Consider the following 17,205-nt stretch of genomic DNA (forward strand, 5'->3'; position numbering starts at 1 on the left):
ACAGATGGCCCAACAGAAGGGAAAGAAACCCACTTCAGCCTGTGATTTTTAATGCTCAAGCCTGGGATGGGAAGAGCACCTGCCTTTGCTGTGGAAATTACACAGCTTTGCAAGATCCTTTTTGTGATCTTGTTAAGGTATGGCTAATCCTACAAGGGTAAAGCGTCTGGCACTGAAATAACATTCTGAGACTCAAATGTTTATGACAAAAAAAAAAAAAAATTACCTGTCAGACCAGTAGATGTAAGCCCCAAAGACCGCAACTGAAAACATATCCACGTTGTTCCCCGACAGCACCATCTCACGATGGCCTCCAGTTTCAAGGTCAATTCTCTCTATCTTGTCTGTGCGAGCATCGCACCAGTACAATTTGTTTTCCTAAAGATGGATTGAAGAGTAATATTACAAGGAGGTTTTGGTGATTTCATTAAGAAAATAATGGAACACTAAAGTTTTGGAATAATGCAAGTTGGCAGTTAGTACATTTTAAATACTTAAAATAAATCCAACAGACCTCATAGTCAATGGAGATGCCATTCGGCCACACTATCCCCATGCTTACAAGAACAACTTTGTCTGAGCCATCTAAGCGAGCCTTTCCAATGCAGGGCATCTGTCCCCATTCAGTCCAGAACAGGAAGCTGAAATTGAATTGTAGACTTATGGTAACATATAACTAAACACAGAAGGTATCAGTCATCGTAAGGGCAGTAATATTCATACTAAGAGAACAAAAATAATACATTTCAGAAATAAATATTCAAGGATGTTTGTATTTGTATAAAGTTTTATTGTAAAAAGTATTTAACTAGCTTTTGAAATCATAAGAAAGGATTCAAAATTTGACCAAAGTAACTTTACATATGCTATTCCCTATCTGAAATACTCCAATGCAAACTATTTTCCTAATGTGCTCTTGATTTTCATATCCCAAATATTTCCTTCAAGAACTTTCTGTGGTCTCTCTGATTATTGCTATTATGAAGCAAAATACATTGAATTATGTACTTCAACTCAGAACATCATAACACAGAGTGAAAAATTTATATTTGGTTTTCTTCACATATTTATTTTGAAAACTACTACAAGACAGAGAGAATATAGTTCAGTGTATATATTCATGAATAAAGATAAAAATTAGTAGGAAATAAATATTTAATTTATGAATGTATACGTAATGCATCATAACTTTTAGTTTTGTCTACTTAGACCACTAAACTATTTTAATTTGAATTTCATGCTTATTTTTGTAATCTTGGAGAACAATATGTAATGTAGAAAGAAATATAAAATAGGAAGAAAACCTAGAGTATGCCAAAATAATGTGTTAAAAAGAAAATAGAGAAAAATAGGAGGTATATAACACATGCATTTTTACATATTCATGCAACAAATTCAGCATTTATATGACAAACAGAAATTCATGCTTTTAGGTAAATCTGATTCATTCTAAATTTTACATTATGTCCAATCACATTTTTATCCATCTATCAAATAACATCAATGACTAAAATCTAGAAAAATATGGTAATCATTCATGCATTTAGTCAACAATGAGTTTATATTTCTGTTCCTATTCAAATACACATTTATAAGTGTTCATACATGAGTAGAAGCTAACTACATATAGAAAATTTAAAGAATATCTATATTCATATTCTGAATACTCAATGGAGTTCTTATTTATCCATGAAAAAACCCTTAAACTACATAAAAATATATGTATTCTTTTTATGTATATTGTTTAGATTTATTTTAATAGTGATTTTATTTTCTGAAAAAGCTATAAAAATAAATGTGTTTGGATTTTACAACCACATAATAAAAGGTGTGGCTAGAATCCCAACTATATTAATCCTGAAAATACTTTCATTCATATTTACAAGTTCTATAAATCAGAAAGGAAAACTTTGTAGCAGAAAATCTAACTAAGATTTTACTGGTACCATCTTGGCAGAAAAGTTATGAAAAAGTTCTTTACTTGTATTAAAGTCAAGAGTTTTAAGACCTTCAGGGACAGTCTCTCTCAATTAAAAAAAATTGTTTAAAATCAAATAATAGATAAATTTTTGCTTCATTTAAATTTCTTTTCTTTTTTTAAATTTTTTTGCTATCTAAATAGTAGCTCTTACATGCTAGATATATACTTATCCAAGCTAGGTCCACAATCTGTCCCTTTAATTTCTTAAAGTCAAATGTCATTAAAAAGCAGAAGATATTACACTATAAAGTGGGCAACTTGAAATCCAGAAGAGACATGTTTATTCAATCTGATTTTTACCAACCACTTTTAACGTACTCCAAAGTTCAAATATAGAAGGAAATGTGTATAATAAACCTATTTATGTAATATAAGCTGATTTAAAATGTACTAATTGAGTAATGAAAAAATCATTTTGAGCAAGTAAGTAGAATGAGACAATTAATATAGTTAGCCCTAATTCCATAGTTATGAAAATTATGTCTCTGAAAGTTAATGCTCCCTGATTAAAGGGGACAAGCCAGGAATTTCCCAGACTTTGCTAGCCCAAGCCTGTGCCTTTCTCTAATACAAAGTCTCAACAATTTATAATAATCATATGCCTAATGTTATTTCTCTTGAGCTATATGAAGTATAGCAAGAGGTTTCCATACTTAAAAAGAAAAATAAAACATGAAAAATTTCTTAGTATTGAGAAACAAATATCTGTCTTTTTCTAGGAAGTCTATTTCTTTTAAATTTGCAATAATTCCATGCAGGAGACTTTAGATGAATATCAAAAAATTATAAATTAAAACTATTTAAAATAAAACAAAGTTATGCAAAATTCTCTATGAGCAAAACAGACTGTGTGGAAATCACTTTTGTGGTTAAGTAATTTATCAAGTTAATAATATCAAAATATTTAAACCTACCAAAATGAAGCAATATTTTATAAACATCAGACAGAATAGTTTAAATATTCCTTAAACCAAAAGTGAAGAGAATTAGCACCTTGAGAACCTTTAGGAATTCTAAATCAAATTTAGAGAAAGAACATTCTCCAAGCTTATAAAATTTCAAGGAAACATTTAAATTAAGATAATAATTTACAAACATGCACTTGAAATATCTTTAATCAGCATAGATTCTTGGTATCTAAATATGGTCTTTAGTAATAGGAAAAAATGAAAATCCTTGTCAATGACTTTTGAGATCCAAAGGAAATTAATATTCAGTGTTAGAAATACTGCCCACATTGGAAATCATAGTTTATAGTCATTAAGTATTTGTTGGATTATATGATATGACCAAGGAAACTGATTTTAGAATGATGGCTTGGTAAATTTAGATCTGAAAATACTACTCCAAACCTCCAAATCATCAAAATTTTCAAAATATAATGCCATATTTTCTCTGGATAATAAATTTTCTGTATAATAAATGTTAGAAAACTGAAAAGCTACTTTTTAAAATAATCTTTCATTTGCAGAATTTGAACACATAAACGTTTAAAAAGTATTATGAAAAATTATAGGAATACTATTAGAAATCAACAAAATGCCAATATTAATATTATCTTCATTACATACACAAATTTTTAGTAGGACAAAAGTAGAATGACTATATAACATGTGTCATTTTCTAATAAAACACTGTTATTTATTTAAAGATAAAAAACCTGACATGGCAGCATTTGGGTTCCTCAAAGACCTAGCATATACTGATTAGGCCCTGAGTTTAGTCCATTATTTTTATGATAATTTTGCTGATGTTTGAGTTAGTTTATACACGGGTATACTTATAAAGAAAATAATTATCTTCTGCTTCAGTTAGATATATGAAAGTTGAAAAATATACATTCAAATTATAAATGACTTTGAATAATGACAAAAATATTTTTGAGAAATAAAGGTAACACTGGTAAACAAAGTTCTGATTTAGTGAGGTAAAGGCAAGGAAGAGAAGAAATAGGAGAATGAATAAGTCTCAGATGCTAGAAAAAAGAAAGGATTCAATGTGATTCTTATGCAGTTGAATGTGAACATTAGTGGAAAGCAACTAATTTGAATCAATCATTTTCTTTGAATTTAAGATTCTCTTCTCTGCTAAACTGTTTCTCTGGAGCTCAGATTATGGCTGTAATTTTTATAATAAACTGGCCATTTCTTTAGTATTTGCCTCCTCTAAGTAAACATGATTTAGATACTTTGTCAGATATATTAAAAAAGAAAACACAGAGGTGAGAAAAAAATTCTATGCTGGCACAAAAATGAAGATTATTGAATCTTGCTATGTAATTTTCCTTGGTCAAGAATAGAATCAAGAATATTGTGTCTTCTCTTAGAGTGGGGGTCAACAGTGGGTTCCCATATCTGCAAAAGGGGAAAAAAAAAAACTCCTACAGAGCAACAATAGTATCTAGCCTTTACATAAGCATCAAAATCTAATTTGCCAATAATTGCATATAATTTTACATCCCTTAGCAGATTCTCTAGAATCTTTTAAAATCCATAAGAACTGAATGCCTTGTTAGGTCAACATGTCCGTTTCTCTATCCTTCTGGTACCTGCAAAACTATATAATATTTTAAAAATTTGAATATATATCATGAACACATGAATTAACATCCTTTATCCCCTGTAAAGAGTAAAATGTAGTACAGAGCCTTTGCTATTCCTGAGGTTTCTAAGATTTGTTTTGACAAAGTATTGCATGCCAATTCCAAATCAATCTTCAAGTCCTAAATATATTGCAATTGTTTAAAGTATCCTGCAATGTAAAAATAACTCAAACACAGACAGTTGAACACTGTGCTTAAGAAAAGAAAGAGAAAGAACCAGTATGCTCTTGGGCACTACTTTTCAAGTTTTTGTTAAATTTGTTGTTGATTCTCAAATTTATTCTTTCATTGTAATTTAAAATGTACTAATTGAGTAATGAAAAACATCATTATTTATATTTCATTCAATAGACATTTACTTACATACTTCATATGAACTAGGACATAAATTCATTAGAGTTAAGACCATCATGAAGTTCACTCTTTAATGACAGATATAATTGGGCTAATTAAAGAATTACAAGAGAAAATGCTAACAGAAATACCTAAAAATGTCTAACTGAAAGCCTTTGTAAGTCATGAAAGTAGGAGCTTCAGCCATAAGAATGCTGAAGAACTATAATGATAAAAGGTGTCCTTTATATAACAATTTTAGAATTGTTAAAAAACTGAATTTCATTTTTGAGCTGAAATAAAGAAATAGTCCATTTTGATTGTACTTTCTTTCTTAGCTTATAAAATATTTATAAATTATCATTTGTTCTATGATTCCTTCCCTAAACCTATTACTTTTAAGCTAATGTTAGACTGCAAATTGAGTAGTTTACATAGAACAATTACAATTATAGCTCTCAATGGAGAAGTGCAGAAGAAAATTCTTCACAAAGAAAAATTGCATTGGCATCTGTAATCTCATAGTATATTGAGATGATCACAGTATACTATAGTCATCTTCTTATTTTATTTATGTGTTTATACTCTGCCTCACTGCTCATCTTCTCATTGAAATAAATACATATATATGGTTTTAGTTTGTTTATCAAATTTTTAACTATAATTTTCTTGAGTGAATTATTCTATGTTATGTACCTGGGATATCTTCAATATATAGCATTTGATGTTTCCTGATAATCTATGAAGTTTTCAAATATTTAACATCTAGCTTCCTAGAACTCATGAGCCATTTAGAATTATTAAATTATTAGAATTTTAAAATTTGTTTCATAGCTGCAACATATCTTGCCATGAATCACATTCGTTCTATCTATACATTTCACCCTGAAAGTGAGGCAGTTTTTTTATAAATAAATAGTGAAAGAAATGTTTTAAACTTTTCTTTTATACTTGTACCCCATTTTTTATTGTTCAGATGTCTTAAGAAAGTAGGGAAAGGTTATACAGGTAAGTGTTGCTGTCCCTGGTTTCCACTCAATATTGCTTTAGTGGTCTGGGACTGGGGCACTCTCTGGCAGTGACAAGTTGCCTGAACTTTTTGGCCTCTCTCCTCTACCAGCTTCATAGCTGAAATGATGCCCATGGCTTCTTGATCTTTTCTAACCTTCCCTCCTGTAACAGGAAAGGTAAGATTCAAGATTCACATTTAGAGTTAAAGAATGGGGATGAAACATGAGGTAAAAACAAAAACAAAATCAAAACACACACACACACACAAAAAAAAAAAAACCCCACAAGTAATGACCTAGATAACTTTTATTCCATTTGCTATTATAACTTGTTCACATTTTTCCCCCCAGAGACTTAGGAAAGGAGAAAAAGTGTTTCCGATCTAAAGCATGGTAGGCCTGTGCTACTTGATTACCATGGTATCTTAATATTCTATAAATGGCACCCTGATCCCACCATTATTAATACTGCAAATTAAATTTATTCCACTTTTTAATTTGTAGCCTTGCTTTAAGATGTACTCTAAAAGATGGTATTAAATTCTGCTAGATTCTACATTAACAGATATTAAACTGTCAACAGAGGTCTTCTGCATGTAGTTGAGCATGTCATAAAAGCATATGTATAATCAATGAAACACCATTTGATAATATGTACTTGTTGAATATCAAAATACCATTTCATCAAATTTGAATATTTGCCATGGAAATAAAGGCATGTCAGCAACTCATTTATAGTCACAGAAATACAAATTCAAGAAACCCACATAGTATGTGTTTCATTTAGCAACTATATCATAAGAAGTTAATAAATTTGTCAATATCATACTATGACTTCCTATAGTTTTTTGTTAGGAGAAAATGTTTTCTTAGCATAAAGATAATTATCACATTCAGTTTTCAAAAGAAAAGTGATGCCTAACTTAAGAAAAGTAGAAAGAAAAGTCAATGGAGGGGAGAAACTAATTTTCAAGCTGAAATAAATTCATAAATGGGTCCTATTTTGCATTTGGCTATATTTTAAAAGTTCTCAAGACTCTATAGTTTAAAAAACAGGCTTTATGCCTCAGTTTCAAGGCACATGTATATGTTGGATTCAGCTAATTTGCTCCATTATGGGTCAATTTTTCCCTTGGTAATACCACCTGTTGTGATTTAATTTCAAACAAAATACTAAAATGTTGTACTTTATTTCTTTGATATGAATTTTAACACTTAAATTTCTATGTACTATTATGTAGAAATCAATTTTTTGTAACTTTATATAGAGTTATCATTTTAAGCCTTTTTTTCCCTTTGAAGTCAATAAATATATAAACAAAAAATATAGTGGGACAAATTCCAATAATATTTCCAAGTTGTAATAAATATTTTCTGTAAAGAAAGTTGACTTTAAATATGTCTAATGTCTATTCTTAACTATAAACATGGAAAAAATATTTATCCAAGTAGCCTAATTATTATTTAAGAAATGCTTTTAAGTAGATATAAAGGTATACAGATAAATAATATTGAAATATTTTAAAAGTGTCAAAGTGTTTTTGTTTGTGGGTCAACATATAAATCTTTTTGGGGGATTTAAAAATTAAGAAAGCCCAAAATATTTGCTGATATCTTTCTGATTTCAGTGATGAACCTGTAGTCATAATAGAAAAAAGTTGATCTGACATTCTAAGAGAAAAAAATGAAGGATTTGATGAGGAACAAAATGGGTGATTTCATCAATATTCAAACAGTAGAATAATTAAAGGTTTAATATTTTTTTATGTTTACACAAAAATAAGTGCTATGTTTAAGAAAGTAAGTCAGTAGATGAGAGGTAGGGAACATACTAAATTTAGTGACAGAAATTCAAAGCTATCATTCTAAAGGAAACTAGAAATATAAATAAATGAATCAAAATTAGATTTTATTTTATTTTGCATGTTTAGTATTTCTTACTGTACATTCAAAGACACACATAAAAACCATAAATCACATCACTTATAAGCAAAATATTTAAAAAATAATGAGAGAATAGCATATGAAGTCTAAAATGAGAAAAATCAACTACAATTCTCACAGGAGCTATATAGATTGGACCAGAGTGAACCAGAAAACTCAAGGATAGAAAGGTTACTCAAAAGAAATTCTTGGGTGAATTGTCAATGAAGGAAAAGTTGAAGTCCTGTAAAATCTTAAAAAAAGAAATCTCTGTCTTTGGTTATGGATAAGTTTAGAAATTTCTAGATAAACAGAAGCTGAAAACCAACTTCAGTAATTCAATGACAAGAAAATGTGTATAGATCACATATTCTGAGAAGTTGAGAAGTAAACTCAAGGACAGTAATAAAACATGAGTAATTTTTTGTTCAAACGAAAGTAATCTAAATGTAATTGAAATCAAAAAGAAAAAGCATTAAGGAAGTTGGGGCCTAATCCAACATGTTGGAGATTAGGGCCTACTTTTTCTTCTATTAGACGCAGAGTCTCTGGTTTAATTCCTAGGTCCTTGATCCACTTTGAGTTCAGTTCTGTGCATGGTGAAAGCTAGGGGTTTAATTTCATTTTGTTACATATGGATGTCCAGTTTTCCCAGCACCATTTGTTGAAGAGGCTCTTTTATCCCACATTTTTGGCACCTTTGTCTAAGATAATTGTAATTCTGTGTCTTCTATTCTTAACCATTGGTCTATCAGTCTGTTTTGGTGCCAATACTATGCTGTTTTTGTGCCAATACTATGCTGTTTTTGTTACTATTGCTCTGTAGTATAGTTTAAGTTCTGGTATAGTGATGCCACCTGCTTCACTCTTCCTGCTAAGGACTGCTTTAGATAATCTGGGTCTCTTATTTTTCCAGATGAATTTCATGAGTGCTTTTTCTATTTCTGTGAGGAATGCTATTGGGATTTTGATTGGCATTGCATTACATCTGTATAGTGCTTTTGGTAATATGATCATTTTGACAATATAAATTCTGCCTATCCAAGAGCAAGGTAGATCTTTCCATCTTCTAAGGTCTTCTTTGATGTCTTTCTTTAGGGTTCTCTAGTTTTCATTATATAGATCTTTCACCTCTTTCGTTGTTTCCCAAGTTTTTTGTTTGTTTGTTTGCTTGTTTTTTTTTGTTTGTTTTTGTTTTTAGGCTATTATAATAGGGTACCTATTATAATAGGTATGATAGGTTTTTGTTTTTAGGTATTATAATAGGATTTGTCCCTGATATACAGAAGTGCATTTGATTTATGGGTGTTGATTTTTATATCCTGCTACATTGCTGAATACATTTATTAGTTCTAGAAGTTTTCTTGTGGAACTTTTTGGAAGGTTGTGCTCCATTTCCATATGCTCTAGGGCTCAGATTCTTTATTCTTCATAAAACTTTCTCTAAGGACTATCTTTGGACCATTAGAATCTCGTTTCCAACAAGTGCTGACAGCCAACTCTCTTGGGATTATGTCTTCACAGCTGATCCTTATCCATTGGACAAGTTGGGAGTATGGAAGCTAAATCCCCTTACTTTGAGATATTTATACTCCAGAGCTCCCTATGAAATCAGCCTGTGGCCTGAACTTGGCTCAAAATTGAACATTTGCTCTCTTTCTCTTTCCTATTCTGCTTCTTTCACTTTATGAATTGAATTCTTACTCTAGGACCTGTTTCTGGAATACTTAATGCAAGGCAAACATTTTGTCCAACAACATTCTGTCTCCTATCCATCCTGCTCCACTCTATTGTATCTTCCTCCCCAAGTTTCCTCCTGTACTCCTTGGAAATTCTCTCTTCTTTGATATTCATTCTCATGCTCTTCCTTTCTACTAGCTTTTTCTACTATTTCTGTGAATATGTGCAGTGCCTACCTCCATACTAAGAAAAACTTACTCAATAATCTATTATCTTCTCAATTTACCTCATGTTTTCCTCTGTCCTTTTTATTGGCTGAGCTTATACCCATGTAGCCTATATATGTTACTTCCACATTGTAATTATCATTGATTTATTAATTCTTTCATTTCTGACCTTACTATGAGTCTCCTAAAATACATAACATTGGGAAACATCATCCTAATCATTGCATATTCTGTTCTTTGCTTTTACTTCTCCTGACTCCTGAAAGTCAGCTCACTCTTCTAAACTCTTTTCCTTAGAATACTATCATGCATCAATTTCCTAAGGACTCAAAATGGCTCATCCTCCCAGCTTTTTGTCTTATTGCTCACTTTTATTTTCCCTCTTTTCTAGGCATTTCATTCTCTTACTATAAACACTAATTTTTGTTCTTGGATTTCTTTTTTTCTGTAGTCATTTCTGGGTAATCTCACCCACTATTATGGTTTACTGCAGAATCTTAATTCTGTTGGAATAAATGTGAACTGATTTTATATTTATCCAAATCCAGATTGCATCTTTACTCAACTAAATCTCTTCTCCAGAATTGGCTATTTCAGGAAGGTGTCATAACTTCCAAGTCAATTGCTTGTAAATGAACACTATCATGTTGTTAATTAAGAATAATGTTCAAGCATAAAAGACTAAGTCTTTCTAAGTCCAAACTTAAATATTATATTCATTTAAAAATCTCTTTTTCCATCTTTGATCTGACTCCTTGTGTTAGTCAACTTTTTGTTTCTGTGACAAAAATGTGAGAAACACAACTTCAAAGAGGAAAGATATTTTGGCCTGCAGTTTCAGAGGTTTCAGTCCATGGATGACTGACTCCATTGCTTTGTAGAGAGGCAGTACATCATGGTGTAGACTGTGTGGTAGAGCAGAGATGCTCACCTCATGGTAACCAGGAAGCATAAAGAGGAAGAGAGAAAAAGGAAGCAGATGGGGACAAGAAAACCCATCCAGGGCACACCTCCAGAGACCAACTTTTTCCAACTAAACTCAACTCCTAGAATTTCTATCAGATCCTAATAATGCCATGCAGTTATGTATCCATCAGTGAATCTAATGCTGAGGTCAGAACCCTCATGATCCAATTACTTCCTAATAGCTCCACCCCTGAACATTGTTCCACAGGGGACCTTGTATTGATGGCTTGGTCTTTAAGTCTTGATTTCATATTCAAACTATAGCACTCCTCCCGGAGTTGGGTGTGGTGGAGCTGCCTTTAATCCCAGTGACTCAAGAGCCTGTGGTAGGAGGATTTCAAGTTTGAGTTCAGGCTCATCAACATAGTCAGACCATAAGCAGCTTAGTGAGACTATGTCTCAAAATAAATAAATAAATAGATAAAAAGGATTAGAGATGTAGTTCCATGGAGCACTCCTGGGTGCAATCTCCAGTACCAAAACAAAAAACGCAGTACTCCTTTTGGACTGGGGACCTGCAATGAAAAAGGGACTTGATGTTTTATTCACTGCTCTTGCCTCTCCATTCATGCCTTTAGAAATTTGTCCCTAACTCTCCACTACTTGGCTTGAGGGCACAGGAAGAACTCACCCTCACCTATAAATCATCCTGAAAATTTTCTACATTAATCAATGCTATAATTTCTTTAAGAATTACCATCATACTTTGGATCTCACCTTATGTTGCCTTTGGGGTCTAGGGAGAATAGTTAGGAGAAGGAACCCAGAACTAGCTTAGATTTTACTTAAAAGTGAATCCACCTTCACTAAAGAAGGTGTCACTATAGTAATTTTTTTAATATATGGAGAAACTTACCACCTATTTTATGGCCCCCAGTTATCTTCCAGACATATTATCTGTGTTTTCCTACATGCATCTAATGTGCCTACATTTTTCCAAATGGCTTTTGCCTTGTCACTATTTATTATTGATATGTGTGTGTGTGTGTGTGTGTGTATCTCAGGAAAATTTTTCTCCTTTAACTCTCCTCCACAGTCTATATACTAACACTACCATTGAGGATATTAACCTCACTTTTAGTAACTAATCTAAGCACATGGTATAATTAAGAAGAAAAGAAAAAAAAAGAAAAGGTAATTTTACAGTGTTCTTTTAATTATTGCTACAACATGAAATTTGTATATGAGATTATCTTTTCATTAGGTTAGTCTTACTATGCCTGAAGATATGTCTTATTTTTAAAAAGTGAGACTTACTCTCAGGAAATATTTTATGGGTTGAAACTTCCTGTTTAAGAAGCAACACCTTATTCAGTACCTACCAGGAGCTTTAATATGTACTACCATTTTGTTAAAATATACTGAATTGAAAGCTGATTGGACATAGATGGATACTGAAATGTCCTGGTTCATAGTGCCTAGTACTCAATAAATATTCATTGAATAAACTTACAAAAATGAAGTATTTGTAGCTTCCTTTCCCTGATATCTCAATCCACTAAAAAGAAAGTAGGTTAATCATGTGCTTCAGATGGATGTGGGGCTGGGGATGTGGCTCAAGCGGTGACGCACTCGCCTGGCATACGCGGGGCACTGGGTTCGATCCTCAGCACCACATAAAAATAAAATAAAGATGTTATGTCCACTGAAAACTGAAAAATAAATATTAAAAATTCCCTCTCTCAATCTCTTTCTCTCTCTCTCTCTCCCCCCTCTCTCCTCTCTCTCTCTCTCTTAAAAAAAAAAAAAAAAAGATGGATGTGAAGAGATGAGCTACTTAAGAAAAGGAAGGTCCCAAATATCAACTTGAAAAGAGTATATACTTTGAATAAGAAGTGAAAAAGAAAACTACAGATTGACAAGTATCACGAACAGGCTTGTTAAATTGAACTACATGAAAATCTAATAGGTCAGGCAAAAGAGATTCTACCAATACAAATAAAGTATTGACCTTAAAAACATCATGGGGAAATTTTATTCATTGGAAACAAATTAAACATCCATTTTTCTGATTATCTAGACAATTACATAACATTCACATTTTATTTGTTCATGCCATTAGAATAATAATTCATAATCCAAATATAGATCAAATATTATCTATTTCAGCTGCAATTATTTATGAATCTTCAGTTATAATTTAAAGAAATTTTAATAACACCATCACATTGTAATATAATATATTTTTTAAGTTTATAGGTATGATGTAGACATTCAATTGAATCATGTTTCAATACCAGAATTAAATAAAATTAAGAATCTGTTCCTTATTAGTAGGCAGTGGTGTGAGTCTATGCAATGCCAGGGCAGGTAAGAGGATGTGTGGGAAATCCAGACCCAGTTCAAGGCTTTTTTAATATACTACCACATATATTTTTTTCATATTTCTCATTACTATTTATTCTCTTTCACTTATAGTTTTAATCTCTAAATGATCGGTTTTATTTCATCCTAAAACTATTTTATATAACTGATGCTTTTTTTAAATTATGCTATGCTTAACTATACACACACACACACACACACACACACACACAGAGGGAGAGGTTACATGCAATATGCATATGTACATATATACATTATATATATAATTTTTGGAATTCGGGGAAACCTATATACCAACTTGGTGACAGAGTAATGCATTTACAAATTTCTGATTCAATTTCTTAACATATAAATGGGAAAAATAATATACTTTAGATTGTATGTGAGATTTAAAATGGGATAAAAGGTGATACACTGGTGAATTTTGTGCAAATAAATGGTACAAGCTACTAAGACAATCATCATTCTCCAACATGAAGAAGAGATGGTAGGAATATAAGGATAGAAAATGGGGATACACAATTTAGAAACCCTGGCAAGAGATGATTATGGCTCAGAGTTAGGGTCACAACAAGATCTTTATGCAACGTAAGTAATGATGCATTTAGAAGTAATAGATAATAGAATCTCTTGGTATATTAGGTACAGAGTAAGAGAGACACCATATATTTTGGCCTGAGTAAATGAAACAATAGAATTATCCTCAACTAATGGAGAAGTTACAATTGTAGAGAATGATTCAGTTTAGTTTTACAAATGCAAAGGTCAAGACTTCTGTTAGATCTTATTTCAGCTCTAAACTATCCTCAAATTAAAGGAGTAAATAACAATCATTTAGTTGATAATGAGTTTGAAATTTGGGGAGCTCTTCGGGAGTGATTCATCACTTCTTCACCTCAACTGTGGTGACCTCCAGGATGAAGTGACATAGCAGCTGGGTTCTGGAGACATTTAAAGGTTCTCTCACTTGAAACACCTGGCAACTGATACTGGCTGTGAGCTGCGGTAGACTATGGTTACTGATTAGAAAACATACGTGGCTTCTTTATGCTGGCTTCTCAATTTTCTCACAGAGAAGTGCAGCTTCTAAAAACATCCCAGGAGGATCAGGTAGAGGTTTTACCTCCTTTTGTGATACAGAGATTATCCTGTATCACATCTACGATAGTCATAGGCTCACCCAGATTCAAGGGTATGGAAAAAGGCCTCGACCTCACTTTTGGAAAAGTATCCATGTTATAACATAAAAGAACAAGCATCCAGGATGCCAAATATTACAGTAATGATCTGGAAAATAAAATCTGCTACAGGTCTCCAATGAAAATGCTAAATATACAGGAGAACATAAAAATCTGGAGATCAGGAGTAAGTTCCTGTCTCGATGTACATACATTTGCTAATCCTTAACATTTTAGGGGAGATGAAAATAAGAAAAGTGATGTGTACCAAAAGTGGAGCCTGGGGGAACTCTAACATCAAAATTCAAAGTGAGAAAGAAAAAATGGGAACAAAGAAGAGTGACTGGGGATGACCCCTGAAATATAACAATCAAGACAGTTTGGTTTTCTTTGGCCTCCTAAAGTCTCATTGAATTCCATTCGCTCAAGAGCTTTCCTCATAATAGAAACTGAGTTTCTAATGTAAGTTCCAATGTAAGTTGCTTGGTCAGGGACATTACCCTGGATCCAGATGATGGATCATAACACATCTAAATGTATCAAGATAATACCTTCCTTTGGCTATTGACTCATCTGTGATAGGCACGTAACTCACTCTGGCTTAGGAAAAACAAAAGGACTAATAATAATGTCTTTCTCCTTCCAAGTGAATGAAAAGATCTTAGAAAGAAGATATTTTATCCTATTCTCCTCCTTCCTTAAACATAGACAGCTGCTTGACAGTACCCTGTAACAAAGGTATGATAACACCAAGCAAAAGAAAAAAAACAAAAAACACAGGCTAGTATAGACAGTAGTTAAGAAGCATAAAAAGATAGTCCATGAATTGAAATGCTAGTATCAACCATGTAATTTCAGACTTCATTTATTCATGAAGAAGAGCTCTATATGCTCTAGCTAAATTATTGCTTACATCCTACAACATTCCCAATTAATATCTTTTAAATTTCTACATTATAATCTTGGTTTTAGCATAAAATATGACAAATTTGATGACATTCTTCTACAATAATCTTCTTTGTTTTTCTCCCTATAATATTAGCATTAATTCTGCAGCATTTACCAGGAAATTCAAATAAGTGATAAATATTAGAAAAAGTACACACCACATATAATATAGGTTGCATAGTTTCATGAAAGTTGATTTAATATTTTATATAAATGATTTTATTCTAATTCAATGTTCTTCATGCTATTTATCTGATGCACCTTATTTATTTATTTATTTTTAACAACCATTGTATCATTTTAGTTTCATTCCAAAAGATATAGGAGTCCCATTTACATAAAAATGTCCCATCTTGACAAAAACAAAAACAAATAAAAAAATTCTTAAGTGGCCTAGCACAGCGGAGCACACCAGTAATCCCAGTGATTGAGGGGGCTGAGGCAGGAGGATCAAAGTTCAAGGCCAGCCTCAGACCCCTGGCAACTTAGTGGGACCCTTTCTCAAATCCAAAATAAAAAGAACTAGAGATGGAAGTCAGTGGTGAAGTAACCCTGTGTTAAATCCTCAGTACCAAAAAGGAAAGAAAAAACCTTAAGTGATGCCATACTAAGGATGCAAAAACACACTTTGGGGAGTAATATGGGGTTTTAAAATGGGGAAAAACCTTACATTGTTATTTAAGAGGAAAGCTGTTATCATAAGCTTCTTATTCTTTAATAGTCACTATACTTAGCCCTGAGGATCGAGAAATATGTCAAACGTACATGGCTCTTCTCCAAGAAATTAAGTATAATGAATAAAAGGAACATTTCCCAGCATAGTGGAATATACAGCTACCAGGCAAATAAATATAAATAAATAAGCAAATATTAGTTCACAGAACTTGCATACATAAAAGTTGTAGGTGCTGTGGGGTCACAGAACAATCTATTTTCAAAGCCACAGAATGGTAAAAGTGTTTAGCAAATTAGTAATAGGAAGAGCACTGTGAGTAAATGGAAGAGGATGTATAAAGCCTAGAAATGAAGGAGATTAAGAATATTTGAAAATTTAACCAAAGTCCAACACTGATGAATTAAGAATGTAAAAATGCAATAGCAGGTGTTTGAGATGAAAATTTTGCACAGGAGCTTGTTAGGATCAAATAGAGCTTTCGGACTTTAAAGGCAATGGGAATACTTTGAAAGGACTTAGGTAAGATTTACGTGTTAAAAAAATTACTCTAGCCTTAATTGAGATTTGGAGACCAAATGGGAACTTATTGCACATACTTAAAGTAACAACATATTCAAACAGAGTGGAAGGAGTAAAGATATACGGTAGTAGATTGAAAGTAGAATTATTTAGAAGGTAATTAAAAAAAAAACAGTGAAATGTGGTGGTAGATTGAATGCATTTCAATTTTATACGTGAGTATGTCTATGTAAAGTTTGGGTTCCACAAATTTTCCAAATGGACAGGTAGATATACTTATCTACAACTCTAAAACTCAAAATAAAATAAGTAAAAACCAAAAAAAAAAAAAAAAAAGGAAAGAAATAATAAATGAAACCAAAAAAGCTTGGATGAAAATGTTAGTGTGATAACAGGCACATAAACAGATACTGGAACTTCAGTAGGTTGTTTGTTAAATTATTATTTCACTCATTCAATAAATAATTGAATATCTAATTATAAAAACAGTTCTAGGTCAGAACTCTAAATTGAGAACCTAGAAATATGTTGTTGTTCTTATTTGGATGAACACATATAAAATAACCACATAGTAAATGACTTTATCAAATATGTGCTAAAATATGCATAAGCAAACTAAAAATAAATTTCATTTTCTCCTTAAGATATTTTTAGTTTGTTTCAGATATTATAAATAGTTAAAACTAAATATTTTTTTAAAGAGAGAGAGAGAATTTTTTTATTTTTTTAATTTTAATTTTAATTTTTTTTGAGAGAGTGAGAGAGGAGAGAGAGAGAGAGGAGAGAGAGAGAGAGAGAGAGAGAGAGAGAATTTTTTAATATTTATTTTTTAGTTTT

General features: G+C 31.7%; 1 protein-coding gene across 1 annotated transcript in view; it reads right to left on the bottom strand.

Annotated features, from left to right (window-relative positions):
- The window catches only part of LRP1B (LDL receptor related protein 1B), a gene marked incomplete at its 3' end in the record, with an annotated part of 1,847,377 nt that overhangs the window by 447,691 nt on the left and 1,382,481 nt on the right, over positions 1-17,205 (bottom strand). Inside the window, exons 38-39 of the mRNA XM_081262419.1 lie at positions 515-641; positions 227-378 (exon numbers count right to left, since the gene is read on the bottom strand). Of these exons, the coding sequence (XP_081118545.1) occupies positions 227-378; positions 515-641 (279 nt within the window). The remainder of the gene's footprint in view (positions 1-226; positions 379-514; positions 642-17,205) is intronic.

This window comes from Spermophilus citellus (assembly GCF_964194105.1).
Source record: "Spermophilus citellus genome assembly, chromosome: 11".
NCBI classification, from domain to species: Eukaryota; Metazoa; Chordata; class Mammalia; order Rodentia; family Sciuridae; genus Spermophilus; species Spermophilus citellus.